At 32.5% G+C, this 17909-nt stretch overlaps 1 protein-coding gene across 1 annotated transcript; it reads right to left on the bottom strand.

The window, feature by feature from the left end:
• Positions 1-2808: 2808 nt before the first annotated feature.
• LOC113749655 (WAT1-related protein At1g44800-like) lies at positions 2809-8074 on the bottom strand. Its single transcript, XM_027293474.1, has 7 exons — positions 7835-8074; positions 7344-7406; positions 5776-5892; positions 5163-5403; positions 4508-4666; positions 3765-3916; positions 2809-3211 (listed from the first exon to the last, which is right to left on the bottom strand). The coding sequence occupies exons 1-7, from the start codon at positions 8047-8049 to the stop codon at positions 2998-3000; spliced, it is 1161 nt and encodes a 386-aa protein (XP_027149275.1). The 5' UTR covers positions 8050-8074; the 3' UTR covers positions 2809-2997.
• Positions 8075-17909: the final 9835 nt, after the last annotated feature.

Here is a 17909-nt window from a genome sequence, read left to right as displayed (position 1 = left end):
CATGGTGGTGTAGTTGATGGGTGGAAGAGACTGTGGGGTTATGGATAGGAAAGAGAGAATCATAAGAGGTAGAAAAAAAGGGAGGGAAAGAGAAAATAAACTGGTGTTAATTAAAGTAGGGTTAGGGATGATGACGAGTTGTTGCAGATTTTTATATTTTCTCTTACTTTTGGTTTGGTTTCTGTATCCCATATATGTGGTAAATTATCTGTTAAGTAGAGGATATTGTAGTCATTTTATTGAACCGAGGGAGGTTAGTGTAATTTTCTAAAATTGGGGAGAGCTAAGTGACATTGTCAGAAACCTCAAGGGAGGTTTCTGAAATTATCCCCTTTTTTTTTACCCCCCTTCTTTTCAGTCTTAGAATTAAACTTTCTTATCTTAGACTTGAAAGTGGAAGAAGCAACCATGATTGCTTGGCCTTTTTCCTTCTTAAGGCTGATCTTGTCTTCCTTAAACATGTTCAACAATTAGGGTAAAATTTCTTCCAATTTGTTCACGTTGAAGTTTACCATGAAAAATGGAATAGGAAGAGACTGCACGACTATGTTAGCATTGTACAACCATGATTGCTTGGCCTTTTTCCTTCTTAAGGTTGGTCTTGTCATCCTTAAACATGTTTAACAATTCGGGTAAAATTTCTTCCAATTTGTTCACGTTGAAGTTTACCATGAAAAATGGAATAGGAAGAGACTGCACGACTATGTTAACATTGTACTCATAATCCATTACAAATCATAATTGGTCCAGTTTTTCAATATAGTCAATCATTTATCAAATGATACCACAGGTGAACCTTCCAGCATTTTGCACCTAAGTTCCGTTGAGGTCTATGCCTCTTAGTCTTGATCTTGCATCAAATAACTCTTATAAATGCACTATTGTTTCACGAGCATTCATGAGCTTATGTTGCTTTTGAAGTTCAAGAGTCATAAGACCTAGGCATGACAACCGACATTAGTATCATCATTCACATGATGCTTGTTAAGCACATCAAACTGTAACTTATGATTCTCCATCAGCAGCAGGGCTTTGAGATGGTACATCATCAAAGGGCATAGGCAATTTTTTCGTATTTGAGAACGATTCTCATGTTACATTGCCAATAAAATAGATTGGGACTGTTTAGTTTGCATGAATCAACAATAGAGTGTAGATTCAATAAATTACTCATCATACAATAAGAAGTAAAGATAAAATAAGAATTGCTACATATGTAATACAAAATCAAAAAAATCGCATCAAAAGTAAATTTCGCTTTTTTTCAAATTTATAATCCTCTCAAATTAGGTTTTGATATTTAAAATTAAGGTTTTAATTTCCTAGAAGGTAGGATCCAATTTAGTTATTTTGATCTTAAATAAACTCAAAAAGCAAAATAATTCAGTAGGTAAGTACTTACTACTAATTACAACTCTTGTAATTCCTAGATTATTGAGTGGCACTTTTTTTAAATGTTTTTTTTAGTAAGGGAAGGGTAAGATTTAAGACATAAGAACAGGAAATGGTGGAATTGAACTCATAACCTTTAAATCTTAAGACCTCAATCTTAGTCACTTTGCGCCTAAAAACACATCATATGTGATTTCTAAAATTTACCTCTAAAATATATTAATCTTTAGTATACTCAATGAGTTATATATTTCAGTTAAGTCTTATCCATTATTATTTTGAAACCTTATCTCGTTATGAAACTCATCCTGGTAGAACAACCTTGAATGTATTCAATAATTTGACATTGAACAAGAACATTTTGTTTAAAAGTATAACTTTTGAAGGCAATTTAGTTCTTGACTTAATATTTTTCTTGAGAGATGGGTCTTAATATATTTCTAATTGATAACATATTGGGAAAAAACAAAAAGAATTATATATCAAATGATCAGCTAGTTTACATATAACATATACATTGCCTTTGTTTGAAAGGATATTTAAGAGATCATTTAATTATTAATGTAAATGAAAAATTGATAGAACTCATTATTAATTAATATTCATTGTGCAAAACAATTAGTACACATACTATGCCAGAGAAGAAATATGTGAGAAATTAGTAGCATGGTAAATGGAATAATAAATAAAAAGGAAGAAACAAAAGGATTAATTAGCTTTTCAACGTTTTGGATTTGCAGGAATCTAGTAGGCATCAAAACTTTAATCTAATTTGAATTCAGATCTCTTTTTATGAACCCTTAATATACTATTTAAAGCTTAAGGGACTACAATAATTCAAATACCAACTATTAAGGACCAAAACTACAAACTCAAAATTGTTTGCCTAACAACAATTTGATTTTGTCCATTATTTGTCAATTATCCTAAATTTACCTTAGACCAAACACTTTGGGGACCAAATTTGTATTGGTGGAAATACGACAGACCAGTTTGGTACACAAGCCAAATATTAGGGACCGAAACTCTATTTCTCCCGTATATAATTTGCATATTAAGAACAGGTTAATTTTAAAAATAAAGAATGAGTTTGCATCATGTTGACAAAAATATAATTTGTTTTTATTATGCAGATAATAAGTTGAAAAGAAGCAATGAATGATCTGAAGGAAAAAGTGACATGGTCCTTTTTCTTGATATTTAAAATCTAACTTTATTTATATATTTCACACTGCATCTTTTTTTAATTTTTTTATCCTTTTGCCAGAAATATTGCAGATTACTTTGTGGTTGGATATCTGCTCCATGATGCAGGATGTTGGAACTTTTGTTCTGCATTCCCCTTCCAAAATGGATAAGCAGGAAAAAAGAAAGAGAAAAAGACAAAAAAGGGCACCATATTGCACAGGATTAAGATTGAGTACAACACAAAACGCAAAGCTCTTGTTAATTAATAGATGTAAAGGAAGTTCATTGACAAGCTATAAAAACTACCCAAACAAAATCAAAATGTAACTACGTTTTGACCAATCCAACCTTAGGACATAGGATAAGTTGTAGCATTTATAAAACCCGCAAAATGATATATCTAATACACTATTTCAATCATGGCTCGGGTGGAAATTTTTGCGCTGCAGATGTTGATACCCCATTAGATTCAACATCAATATCATCCCCAAAATCTGATATATTCTTCTGAAATGTTTCTAACTGACTGGCTTTGCCTTTCTCAAATTCTGCATTCGCAGCAGTTAGATCTTTGCTTTTTCCCCATATCACGGAATAGAGGCCGATGACAATGACTATAGCTCCAATTAAACTGAAAGATTGAAGACAAGCGAAACATTCAAGCTCTATTTGGCTCATGTTTTCTAGAAAAATAGTTTGGATAGGAGGTTATTTGAAATATTTATTTAAGATAATTACTGTAACACTTTTTATGATATGATGTATGTGAGATAAAAAGGTGGATGGAAATTGCGCGTATGATACAAGCAAACAAAATTAGAAATTTTTTTTCGAAGATCTTGAAATTTTTTTTTTAATTTTTTTTGCAGTAGACATTAAATAACAGTGCATGGGCAACAAAAAGGTACTTAGGGAATATCTTCTAGAAATTCTCCAAATATATTTTTTAGAGTCTTTTTACGTGTCATCAGTGTAACACCTTTTGTAACTATGACACAAAAAAATAGTAATTAAGAAGACAAACAAATAATTGAATTGTGTGTTTATTAAATAATAGGAAAAAATCTTTCTAAAATCAAATTTGCTTTCCAAACACAACTAATATCTCAGTTGGAAACTCTTGCAGTGAATTGGAACTGCAACTTGGGTGCCCCAAGTGAGAAAGTGTTTAAGCTTATATATACCTTCCAAGATGGGTTTGCTCAGCCAACACAATAGCTCCTAGGACAGCAGTAATCACCATGCTCAAAGGACTGAACGCAGTCACAAACACTGGACCTCGCATTTTGTTTACAACACTTTGCATATAATAAGCAATTCCAGAGCATACCACACCCTAACACAAAATTTACAAGATGGTTAGAAGAGGGATCATTGTGGGTGCAGTTATTAGTCATTATCTGCCGGAACCAAATAATGAAATTTGGTTGAACAGTTTATTAATTTGTTAATCCAATGATGGTTAACATTTTTACTAATTTCAGATAGCAACAAGGATCTAAAGTCAAATCAATTTGTTACTGTCAGATGCAATTAAAGCTAATACTAGGCAAAAATGCTCGCCCATTGCTAGAAAATTTTGTACTACAAATTTTCTTTTAACTCTTATATCTTACTAGGACAAGCAACTAACAAGAGATTATGAGAACATCATTGTATTGTGTCTAAGCAACTATTCCTACATGGTAGAAATTTCCACTTACATGACAAGAACAAAAGCAATTGCAAAAGCTCTTCTTAGCAACCAAATTCGCATGCGGAAAATTTGGAACGTAATCTAAGGAAAATAGTCGACAAAACCAAACTAAGTTTTGCAATATATATCTGACGTTAAAAATCATGTTAAAAAAGTTATCAATTAATGATAAAAAATAATTCAATTTCAAGTTGGAAAGGAAACAAATATGTAAATTTAGAGACCACTTACGGAGTAAACTGCAGCAAGAAATCTAGAGTCAAAACCTATTACCCAAGCGCTCATATTGCGTTCAAATATTAAAGCAACAATTCCACTTTCAATCATGCCCATCAAACAAACTAAGGCTGTTAGGGAGAGCTCCGCCGGATATTCCTTGAGAGTCATGGACTGAAAAATAACATGGATGCAAACAGAAATTAGTAACAAATAATAAATAAAACAAATTTGAAATGGGTTCATTATAATTGTGTTAAATTCGAGTAAATAGAATTGAAGTTAGGGTTTCTAATTCGAGTAACTGGATTTCGAAAAATACAACATCCAAATGGTTTGAATGAATTGCCTCTAATGTGAAACCACCTTTCCACATCAAAAAGTATTAAAAATTAGGATTACTTAATATTCTAATAAACGAGCAGTAGTTATCAAAAAAAGAAAAAGAAAAAGTTAGAAAATTACACGTATATAATGACCTAAAAAGATAAACTCTAATGTGGAAATTGGAATCTTGTATTGCATGCGCGTAAGTTTGGAATCTTTAAGTATTATTGTAGCATTATGGTTACAACTTTTATAGATTTTGTGCATTATTTAGTGTACATGATGCAACCTGGAGTTATTCAATGCAAAATTTGAAGTTAATTGAAAATGGAAATGAATTCACCTGCAATATGAAAAAGCCAGACCAACCAAATATACAGGATATTAGTGTTATTATGCCAGTGACCCAATGCTGCTGCTCAGATGAAGCATTAGTGGAACTGTGATGACCTCCTCCATGTGTAAATAGAATATTGATTATTGGGCCTTTATACAAAGTCATAACCATTGCTCCACTAACTGTTATTGCTGTTCCAATCACCTTTGCAAGACTATGTATCTTTTTAAGGTTGACTGTTTCCAACCTGGTCCATAGAATTAGAGTATACATGAGCTGTGCAGAAAATCATGAAAAAAAAAATGTAAAATCAATTATATGCACGTTACTTCTTTTTTTTTCCCTCTCGTCCCTCTCACACCCTTCGTGTCCTCAACTGCCAAGCACAGGATGGGACTTTACTTCCTTAAATTGCACAGATTATGTTCGTACATGGTTTGTCTATAATGTACACTTTTTCATCCAAAACAAAAGTGACGAGGATAAATAGCAAAAGGTAGCTTGGATGTATCCATTTTCTTTGTACCCAGAAAAGTATCAGAATTCTTTGTTGTTTTTGTCTAATATTTTTATCATCATGATCAATATTATGAAAAGGTTTACGCAAACGACATATTACCTGAAAGCGATGGCCATTATAAAAGTAACTGCCGGGAGAACATTGACAAAAGCAGATGCAAATGTTGCAGATGTTGACTTCATGCCAACGTAGTATAAATTTTGATCAAGCACTGGCCTGAAGAAACAAATCATGAAACATGGAATTTAGTCTATGAATAAGTATGTTTTTATTTTGACATTTAATTCAGTAACATAACCAGTTAATTCAAACATTTCGAATTTAATCTTCTTGGTTTTGACTTTTTATTAAATTTTAGTGCTTTCGTTTTTTTTCCCCTAAGAAAAGAGCTAGGTACATGTACCCATTAAACTTAATGGCCAATGACTAGGATCTGCAGTAAGGCAAGTTTGAAAAATTAACTATTACTTCCGGGGCACTCAATCGTCCAAGTAAGCGATGATCAACATCTGAAACTTAAAGTTCAGTGACAGAAATAATCAAAACCAAGCATCAGGAGAAGGCCCGTCCAACAATATCTCCCAGAATAAGAGAAAGGAAAAGAGAAAAAAAAAAGTTTCTATGTGTACTTTTCGCCTACGTTGTACCAAAGCTGTGGACATTTTTTTTCAATTTTTCAAAAGAATAAAATGTTACTTTGTTTTCATAAATTCATTTTTCTGGTAGATGACATGTTATTTTAAGGAGTAAGATAAACTTAATTATGCTTATAAACGACACATACATATAACACCACATGAAACACATAAGTAGAGTTTAATATGTCACATCTATAAATTATTATTAACTTTATATCTATGAATTAAATTGGTAAAAGTATTGAACTGAATATCAAATGAGAAAGTTGCAAAATTTGAAATAAGTATCCTATTGTATAAATTAAAAATGAAAGAGCCTTTTTGCGAAAAAAAATAAAGAAGGGGTTTTTCTTTGGGCGCCTGGGTGGTGGTGGTGGTGGTGGTGGTGGTGTTTACTAACACCACAGGGCCACAGTATTAGCCCTAAGGTCTGGATGGGACTTCACTTTTTGAGGTCTGGATGGGTTTTTCTTTGAGTTTCTTTTTCATGATAAAAAGCAAGACAAAAGATACTAAGATGGTTTAAATCATAAAATCACCATCTATGCCTAGCCTTTGGTATTTCTCTTTCCTACGCTAAGAGATATTCAATTTTCTACAAGGCCTCTCTTAATTTCAAAAAAAAAAAAAACGGCCTCTCTTAATTTCAAGAATATTCCAACACAAAGTGAAGAGACATCAAGTTACCGATGGGTGTCAATTTTCTAAGCAAGCAATTTTTTTTCCGACCTGTACGTGCATATATTTGTAGGTCTTTCTATTATGAAAAGTGAAATCCCTCTCAATTGTCTTGGAAAAGTGTGAAATCAGTGTCAAACAGCGTATACATTTAGAGGGTATGTGATAATTAATACTATAATTTTTTAATTTTGATGCTGGAATCATTTTCTTTATTGGTATTCTATTCAGTACCTTGACGGCATAGAATAGAAAAACATGCTTATCCGTACAATATGTGATGTGTGTGTGTTTAGTGTGTGCCCATGCGTGTATATACACATAGAGAAATAGAGTGTTTGAGCGCATTACTCCAAGAGGCCAAGCGCCAGAATCTTGAGGAATACTCTGAGAGTAAGTTTTGGCCTTATTTTCCTGCATGAAATAAGGCAGAAACAATACCAATCAGAAACCTTTCTAGCTTAAACTTTCTGCATAAACACCATTTAACTGATGATTGACCTAATCATATACAATGTTCGTGATAAATGTGGCACATAACATCAATGGACTACGAGGTCACGATTTTTTCAACATGATCGTCTGAGGTGCACAAAGTGCGATAAAATAAAGATAATAAACATAACCAACGATCAAATGAAAATCAAGTACATATAATAAAAGCTAAAAAAATTTTACAATTTTTAGTTGGGTGAAAATAGTTAAAATAATTGATTGTCAACAAGTTGTATTTGCATACTCTCTAAAAAAAAAATGTAATGATTGGCCATGAAGAAGTGGCTAAAAGATGAGATTGATTTTTAACACTAGGATTACTCATGGAAGAAAGTGAACAAACTAACCTTTCAACAAAATATGCAAATGGAGCCATGACTAGGGTGGCAACTGCGTGACGGTAGACTACCAGAACCCAGTGGCTCATGCCACGCTTGAAGGCAACCATGCAAATAATGTACATGCCAGCATAACCAAATTGGAGGGAGACCATGGCCAAGTAACATTTTGCCTTGTCAAAAAATTCGCTCAATGCCCTGCACAGCCCAGATTGGTCTCCCATCTCTCTCTCTCTCTCTCTCTCTTTCTCTCTCTCTCTCTCTCTCTCTCTCTCTCTCTCTCTCTCTCTCTCTCTCTCTCTCTCTCTCTCTCTCTCTCTCTCTCTCTCTCTCTCTCTCTCTTTCGAGTCTTTCTCTATTGAACACAAAATGGTGTACGAGCATAGACAATGCTAATGTCCTTTTATACCCAAAAGAGCTAGGGATGACTAGAGGGGTTAAAGCTTTGATGAAGTATTCGTGTGCATGGATGCGCTTACTCTTATTCCACTTAGATTCCCTTATCCATTGACAGAACAAAAAAAAAGCTAGGGGAAGGGGTTTTGGTGGGAGGGAGAGAGAAGCAACTAGATTCTACTCTACATTTTTAGTTAAAAAAAAAAAATCTGTAGGGTGATATTTGACTTAGTGTTCACACATCGAATAAAGCTTATAAGCCTTTTAATTTCTCAAATTTTGCTCTAAAGGGGATGAGCATTGATAATGGAAAAACTCTATAAATGATGAATAAATGATGACAAAATTTAGCAAGTATTAATCTTTTTATACTAATAAATATATATATTATTAGGTCTAGATGTGCGATATATGTGTAAAATTTGAAATTATTTATCATGTAACATAATTACTAGTGTATATATTATCAATGCAAATTAGATTAATTCTTAAAATAATGAGATTATAAGTCTTGATTTTTCACCGTTTAATGAGGCCAACAAGAATCACGATATGAGTCATACAACCTGACCAGGTAGCGAATCTTTCAATGAAATTATGCACAAATCTTTCAATGAAAAAGATGTCCGTTTTGTTTCGGTTTCTTTACGAAGTGGAGATTGTTTCATTGACCAACAAATACTGTTTTAGATTAGTGCAATGTGATGTAAGTAGGGTATAATGTATTATTTAGGAGAGTGGGATTACGAGTGGACACCTCTCTTGAAAATGGCCTACGAATTAAGCACATTGATTAATTTGGAGATTTAATTAATAAAGGCTAATAGGCTGCTATCCTTTTTTTTTTTGAGTTCATAATTACTTAGCAAGCCATTAAGGGGATTGATTGATTGTCCTGAGCACTTGGATCACAAAACGCTGCTGCGAATGACGTCTGAAACTTAATCACGGTAGCCAATTTATTGGTTAATATCTTAAATAATTGCTTGGTCTAGAGGGATTTCTCTCTTGTACTCAAAAAAAACCTGTTAAAGGTACTTTTTGCTCTAAAGCTATTATCAGATCATAAAGTACACTAGAGACGAAAATGGATAGCCTTATGACTAGGTGGTACTGTCCCCTATATTTGCACTTGATTGTAGCTTCATGATTCTCATTTTGTCCATCTCAATCTAGAAAATTTTTTACTCTCCAATTATTGATTTCTTTTCTGGAGGAACTTATTATGCTGGAGAAGAAACTAACTAGTTAGTCACTTCCCCTTAACTCTAAAGGTAACAAGAAATGGACGAAAAGATCTGTGATATTCTCATTTGTTACGATCCGCAATTAAATATGAAGGACATGATGAAAAAAAAAAGATAGAAAAGATAGCAAGAAAGAGACCAAATAAGGCCCCTGTCAAAAACCATTAAAGAAAAATAATTGCGTGATTAAATTGATATAGTATACAAAGCTCGTGATGTAGAATTGCATGTTAGGTGACATTTGTCGCTTTGTTTCTAAAGTAGAATGCTTCAATAAGATCACAACAATTAGGCTTTATACAAAATAAAGAAAATGATAACCACTTACGCTGAGATATCTATATGAGTTGTACAACTTCAAATTAAAGCTTTAGTTTCATGAAACAAACTTTTATTTACATGGTTGCTTAATTCCTTGTAAAGTTGGATGTGTATTGAGCAAATGGTCGACAAATCTTGATGCAACTCAAAAAATGACCTACAAGCAAATGAATCCATGCATTGAATCTATTGTAATTTTTTTTTTCTTGTGAATATTTTAGTGGTACTAAAGCCTAAAAGTCAGAAATTGCTCTTAAAGATTACTAGTCTTATAAGTGCTTTCAGTAATAACAAAAAACTGATCACAAATTTTGTAAATGAAGAGATCATGATGAAATTATCTTCAGAAATGCCAAAGTAGATAGGAGATTTTTTGGCCTTTGCAGTATCATTTATTTTTCCGTGTTGATTGATGAAATTGCTATAAAAATGAAGTAAAGATCTGTCATTCTGTAATTAAACTGTATTTGATTGATCTTACAAGTGCAGGATTCTATATTCCTTTTGTAAATACAACTAGGATTCTATCTACAAAAAATCATGCTTTGGAATCTGATATCTCAAGGATCCATTCTATATTTCAAATCAGATGACAAATTAAAGAATCATCACCTAACTATAAGATCTTATCCATCATGTGCAATATGGGTAACCGTAAGCTACTTTTCTTTTCTTAATATGGAAACGGAAGTGGTATATATTTTTAAGACCACTTGTTAATTCTCCAATAGTTGAAGTTTGGAAAATACTTATCAGGCTGAGTGGATCTATACAAGCATTTGGCACTTAGGAGACAAACTTTTCTGAAAGAAGTTGGTGCTTTTGTGCTAAGATTCCAATAAAAATTCTGTGGCTTCCCACCTTAAGGTGTGAAGCACTTGAATGATTTGCAACACCAACAAGTGTCTAATTGGAATAGTTAAGTTCACAAAATCTAGGGGACTGGGGGAAGATGTGGTTAGAAGCCGGCCCTATAGTTTTCTGATTTGTAGAGCACTTACAATTCGTGTGATACACATAATGCCATCACAAAAACATGCCCGTATGGAATACAGAGAAGTTAACTTATTACAAGGTTTTTATATTGCCTTATTCTATTCTCTGCTCTACGGGCAGAGTATAGGGGGTGGCTTGGGTAATTAGTTGTCTGTAAAAATTTAATTTTCCTTAGCTAATGCTTATTGAATTTAGGGGGTGGATGATAATGTTTAGAACCTATAGTGTGGCCACCATCCATATTTTATGTGCTTGTTAGGGTACAGAATAGAAAATTTTGTTTTATGTATGATTAATGGTACCAAACAAGCATGCTGTAAAAAGGGGATGAGTCACTGTGAAATGGTTATCACAAGCCCATCTTTGTGTATGTTCTTGAAAATGTTTTAAATTATTTAAATGGCACTATTGAGTTTAAGTTTAGGCAATTGTATTATATTATGTGAGAAGTGTTTCTTCTCAAATGGATATTTATCCACATGACAGAAGAAAAAATTTTGTGAAAGGAAAGGGATGTGATGTGATGACATATTTGTGGAGAGAGTGCATAATCGGTTTGGCGAGTTTTTGCAAGTTTATACGACATAAATTCATAATTCATGTATTAGAATGGCCAAACAAATCTAGCATATATGTTAGAAGATGTTTCTTGAAATATTAAGTCTAAAAGTTGGCATTATTCACCTTAATATTAAGTTCTAATTCAACTATAAAACAGAATTATAAAATTTTCATTTTTATTAGTCTATTCAAAGTGGAAGTTGAAATTGTCAAAACTAACTTTAGAAATGGATATTAGAAAAACCCATATTTGCTCTAGTCATATGAACTTTCATACTAGCTATAGAAGTTCACCCGTAAAGTTTTAAGCAAAAAGAAATCATCCTAGAATCCACTTTGTGTAGAAATTCCGGATTCTAATTCTTCTCCCCCTCTCCGTTTCTTAAATCTCATTCTTCTCATGCTAAAAAATATTTTTTTTAAAAATCCACTTTGAGTTTGGGAAATATCAACTTCCATATATTGGACATACAAATCAAAACAACAATATTTTCCGAAATTAGAATTGAAGCCTTCATTGATCATGTGAATCAGACTAATTGTTGCGAGTGTCTATACTCCAATCGTTGGGATATGGCTTTTTGTAGCAATAGGCGGGCCTGTTTGGTTCACAGGGATAGATAGATGGGAATAAGATGAATAATCCATCATTCTTCTGCGTTTGTTTGGTCTGGTCTTGTGTGATTAATATGCTTCTTCATAACTTTTATCTGTCCTATACGATGCAAAATGGTAGTTAGGAAAGGTGAAACTATATTCCTGATTCAACAATTGTCCAGTGTTAATTGTACTTGCATATGCAATACGTTTTTATTTTTATTTTTAATTTTTGAAACGCTATTCAGAAATACTCGTTAGTACACTTAATTTGCGTCAAATTTTCAAATTGAATGTAGAAATTCACTTGCTTCCTTTTGCATTTAGACACATTCTCGGTTTAATTTTTCGTCCTCAAAATCTAACACCAGGAACAATCTTAGCTTATCTGGCCCACGAAGCAAACCTTTTTTCTTTAGGAAATTGCCTTGGCAAAAGATATTACCAATTATATAAATGCAAAACTAAGTATAGAACTAGAAATTCTGAAACTATTGATTGCAGATTTCCCATTTGATTCCAAGAAAGTAAATCCCACTTTGTCCAATCCTTGATTAGGAATAAAATCCACCCGCACTCAAAATAATCTTATGCGAGTTCTCCGGAACAAATAATTCACGTCATCAAACACAAACTCCAAAAAAAAAGGTTGATTGGAAGTTTACACCCTGTTAGGCAAACATCTGACGAACAATAATTATTGCTTTTGTTCGTCTTATCCTGCGCGTTGGAGTTACTATATATATTGACGATTCATATGAGACGTAACAGATTTATGCTAAATGCTTCGCCTGAAGGAAAGAGGAGAAAAGCCCCTCATAGGCAGCTCGGTTGGTCTCAACAAACCTCCTTAGGAGTTGATGTCCAGTGCTCGCAAGGGTTCGAGTCCCGTGGTTAACGTGTTCGGGGGGATGGGGCCTCTCCTCTCGGGGCGGAGTGAGATTAGTCGGGCCCCCTTAAGGATTGACCCAGACACCCACTCCGTCAACCAAAAAAAAAAAAAAAGGAAAGAGGAGAAAAGAAAATTAATTTTTTTCTTGGGATAATTTCATAAACCTTCCCTAAGGTATCTGACAATTTCACTAAACTCCTCTGAAATTTGAAAAATTACACATATATCTCTTGTCATTTAAAATGACAATACTACCCTTAAATATTTTAATGAAACTCCCTTGTTTGGTATGCTTATACGTAGAATGACTTTAAAATTATTTTTTCATTCTTTTTCTTTCTTATTCATTTTTGTTTTAATTTTTTGCCAAAAAATTGTAAAATTACCACTATTATCTCCAGTTTCTATTGTAACAAAATGTCGAACTAATGATTTTTTTGATGAGTTAACTTTATACATAATCCGATGTTTTTTGCTAATCTTTATTTTTTATTTTTTGGTATTAAAATTAACAATAAATCAAAAATAAATTGCCCAAAATCACTACTAAATTATGATAATCTCACTACTCAAAAAATTCATAAATTTTGAATTAATTATTTCAACATTTTATTTTCTATCTTATAAACCTAAATCCATAATAAAATACCATCAAAAGTATCCTATCATAGTAATAAAATTATTATTATAGTTGTTTATCAAATTGTAGGTATGGACATAAAAAAATTCGGCACCTTTTCCTTATAATTACATTAGATAATCTTATAATTTTATAGAGAAGTAAATTAAAACTCATTACACAAGGGCATTTTTGGGTATTCATTTAAAAAATTTGACCAAATTAATATTATTTTAAGGTTTTGTTACTAAAACTATCAAATCAAGGGAGATATGTGTAATTTTTCAAATGAAGCTCAGTGAAATTGTCAGAAACCTCGAGGGAGATTTCTGAAATTATCCCTTTTTCTTTTTTCTTTCACACCCTTGCCCCAACTGTGACCTAAAATTTGAACTTTGAACCTATTAGTTGAGAGAACTCTAAAAGTTCTCCTCTAACTATTAGAAACCTTGAACCTGACGGTAGGTAGAAGATTATTGAAATATTCAAAAGCATATTTATGGAACAAATACTTAGCTTATTCATTAATCTTTTAAGTAACTGGGTGCAGAAATATGAAAATTGTACCATAAATATTGGCTCCACGTGATGCAGAAATATGAAAATTGTACCATCAACATTGGCTCCACGTGATCAAATTTTCGCATATCAAATTAATATTTATGCTCCCTTTTTTCTTTAGTGTAAGTGGGATGGATTGAACCCGAGACCTCTCACTTGTACTTTCTTCTCCTGAACTGTCCAACCCATCTCCCTTGAATACTGTCACTCCCATGTTTATGGAGTAAAAAATAAATATAAAACTACGGTTACAATTTAATTAATCATAACTTAATAATAATAGAATGAGGAAAAAAAGAGCGATGGTGAATGCCATGAGATACTATGAATAGAGTATTGTTTAAAATATTATTTAGAATAATTGCTATAGCAATTTTTATGGTTTGATGCATGCGAGATAAAATATGTGATTAAAAATATTTTTAAAAAAAATATTTAAAAAAACGTGTTTATGATCGATGTAAGCAAAATAATATTTAAAAATTTTTGTATCCAAGCACTGTTACTTTTGTTTAATTCACTTCTTTAGAAAGTTAAAGGAGTGCAAGTAAGAATTCCTATTGCTTAAATACCAATGAGGACTACTTGTTCTTTTGTTGTATTAATGATGAGAATTCTTAAATCATTTATAAACGAAATCAATATTTACATAGGAAAAAGGAAAAATAAATAAACTTCACATCTGATGACATTATTTATTGCTATCCTTTGAGATTTCTGACAATTTCACTCAGCTCCACTGAGGTTTCAGTAATTACATAGACCTCCCTTGATCCAATCAAATGACTAAAATGTCCTCCACTTAATAGTTAATTCATAAAAGGACATTTAAACCGAAAAATACTTCTCAGTATTCTACTTGCCATTTCCTAATCTCAAAGAATAATCTCCATCAATTTTCTAAATTTTATTTCTTCCTCCCTCCCTCCCTCCCTCTTTCATACTTTTCTCTCTTTTCTCCTACAACCTCTTCTTCCTCTCACCAAATACCGTTCTCCATTGTTAGCAATCACACTACTATCAATTTTTTACCATCTGCAAAATTTATGTGTACTTTTTTGTCTTCCTGTCTCTTTCTTACTATAAAAAATTTAGACCTTTTTTGAAAAAAAATAGTTTTACTCTTTACAAATGTTAGTCAATTGAAATTACCAAATTAACAAGGTGCAAACTATGGATTTTATTGTCAAACTAGGGGAAGATGAAAAATGTGGCAGTGATAAAGGGAAAAAAATAAAATTGAGAGTTGGAAGATAAAGAAGTGACTATTATGTTTATTAAGCAAAAAAATCTAGCAATTAAAAAACTCATTAGTTCTCTCTTTTATTTACCTATCGATTGTGATTTTACTATGAAGGTAGAATTTTGTCTCTATTTCTATCAGTGCTAGAGTAATGATGAATTATGTTCTTAGGGACATGGGGGCATTTTTTAGTACTTTAGTATTGGTAGTGGTAGTAGTGAGTTGCATTAGATAAGAATTAGCAAGCAATGAATTTTGAGATGAGTTGGAGTTGCTGGACTATGTTTGCTTTAGTGAGTATGTCACGTACAAGAAGTTAAAGATTAAAATCTTGTTTTGTTTTGTTTTCTAAAAGAAGGGTATTTTAGGATATTTGTGAAAAAAATATAGGCTATTGGATCTATATTGTTACGTAACCTTAAAAGTGAGGGAGGTAGGTGTAATTTTTGAAACTTGAGGGGAGCTCTCTGTTATTGCTGGAAACCTCTAGGGAGGTTTCTGAAATTATCCCTGTAAAAATTCCAACATTCCGGATAGCAAGAAAGAAGAAGTCATCCATCTTCTGCTCAAAAAATGACGCAATAAAAAATTAGATGCTTCTTGCTGCCCAAAGTAAAGGCACAAAAGTTTAATAGAACAAAGAAGATTCTTATCTATGATGTGTGTAGTGTTTTTATAGAAAGATAAATGAAAGGCTATGAGGTCACAAATAAAAAGTTGATAGAATGTCAAAATGTCAGTGGATGAATGTCAGATTATATGTTAGTAGTAGAATAGGATGCTGTGAATATATAAGAGCCTATTTTGGCAACTAGCTTGAAACAAAAATGAGACTAATTATTATCATGGAACAACCAAGAAGCCAAATAAATGTTTTTTTTTTTCAAATTTCACATACAGCACCAACAGTTTTGCCAACAATCTTGAATCTAATTGATTCGTTTTCTAGTAAAATTGCACTCCCCCAATAGCCATAGATTATCTTCTCGGCATCACATCTAATGATCTGCTTCTGGACTGGAACATTCTTGACTAACCACAAAATTCTTCTTGTGTTAACGTCATGTGAACCCAATTCCAAGCACGAACTTAGAAATCAGGATTAGATGCATTAACTCACATGGGCTGTTTTATGCAGTTTATCAAACACTCTACGAATAAAACAATGTATATGCAGGTGTGAGTTTATGTCTGTACGTGCCTTTACAATTGCAGGTTCTATTGCGTCATTCAATGTGCTAAGCGAGTTGCGAGTGCATTGTTTAGTACAAATATTTTTGTCCAAAGAAGTACTTGGTCAACTAAATGCTCCAGAAATGTATCTATAAGACTTGAAAAAGGAAATATTTTAATGTAGTATTTACATTTAAATAAGTGGAGATCATTAAAAAAAAAAAAAAAAAAAAAACTTGACTTGGTGAGAAACGTGAAACAAAATGGGGAAGCTAGCAACTTCAATATATTAGAATATCTTGTTATATTTTAAAAGCCATAGGCCTTTAGGTGTCATAGGATTGTTTTAAGACTTGTGTCTCGCAATATATATACATCTAGGGGAGTTGTTCGCAGAAACCTAATTAAAATAATCGTCAACGTAACTTTTTGCCTTTTTTATTCTTTTATTCACAAATGAAGTTACTGTTAAACTTTTTTTTTATCCTCCCACCCTTCTTATCCCCAAGTATTAGGCTCAAAATTTAAACCCTAAACTTGGTAATGGGGAATACTCTAAGAACCCTCTCCTAAATATTAGACTAATTTACTGTTAAACCTTAATTCATGGTGAGATGGAAATTCAGGATTTCAATTGGTATTCAATCGGAAGAGCATAACTTGGACCTTAATAAAAGAATTGCTCGAAGGAATTTTTTGTACTTTCCATTTGGGGAGTGCTCTATTCTATTGAGAATTAAATGAATTTGGAATCATCTAAAGGGTTTGAGAATTGGTTCCTCCATGTCCTTCAACCTAGGGCAGCATGCTAGAGTATATTCTTGATGAGACACATCTCTCCCCCATTTCGTAGTTGAGTTGTATCCTTCTTCCAATCACCTCTACTTCGAGGTGAATAATTGTTAACGTGTTTCCTTCTCCCTTGAGTTTGGCGTTAAAAAGGATGCCAAGAGGAACTATTGTATGGTTCTGATCCTACGAAGAATCCGCTGTTTTTCTGACCTTAATTCTATACGCATTGTTCATTCTTCTGACCTTAATTCTATACGCATTGTTCATTCTTGTAAATGGCATGACAAGTAGTTGGTGCTACAATGGAAAATTTAGACCCATTAGAAGGATGCCAAGAGGAACTAGTATAGGGTTTTGATCAGAACGCTCTGTTTTCCTTTCTTACCTTCAATTCTATACATACTGTTCATTCTTGTAAATGGCATGATAAATAATGTGTTACAATGAAAATCTAGGTATGTTAGAAGGAAATTAAGTAGTATACAAATATATATATATATATATATATATATCCTTATACTATATAAGAATGAGTTTAGGGCAAAGATTTCAACCGCAAAGATCGGGCTATTTCGGGAATATGAGAGTATTTAAAGTGCAATTGGAGTATTGAATATGAATCATTATAGCTAATTTGGTTCTTTAATAATTATTTAAATGTCCTCTTAGATATTTAAAGCTAGGGG

The sequence above is a fragment of the Coffea eugenioides genome, chromosome 10, assembly GCF_003713205.1.
Source record: "Coffea eugenioides isolate CCC68of chromosome 10, Ceug_1.0, whole genome shotgun sequence".
In the NCBI taxonomy this organism is placed as follows: domain Eukaryota; kingdom Viridiplantae; phylum Streptophyta; class Magnoliopsida; order Gentianales; family Rubiaceae; genus Coffea; species Coffea eugenioides.
Note: the sequence above shows the minus strand (reverse complement) of the source record. Positions and strands in the feature narration are given on the sequence as shown.

Bases quoted from the DNA above. Each gene is read 5' to 3' on its own strand.
- LOC113749655 (XM_027293474.1), bottom strand. From the start codon at position 8,049: ATGGGAGACCAATCTGGGCTGTGCAGGGCATTGAGCGAATTTTTTGAC. The intron at 5,404-5,775 runs GTAATATGTCGT...TCTATGGACCAG, and splicing joins ATAATGGCCATCGCTTTCAG to GTTGGAAACAGTCAACCTTA. The intron at 4,667-5,162 runs GTGAATTCATTT...GTTATTTTTCAG, and splicing joins CTGGCTTTTTCATATTGCAG to TCCATGACTCTCAAGGAATA.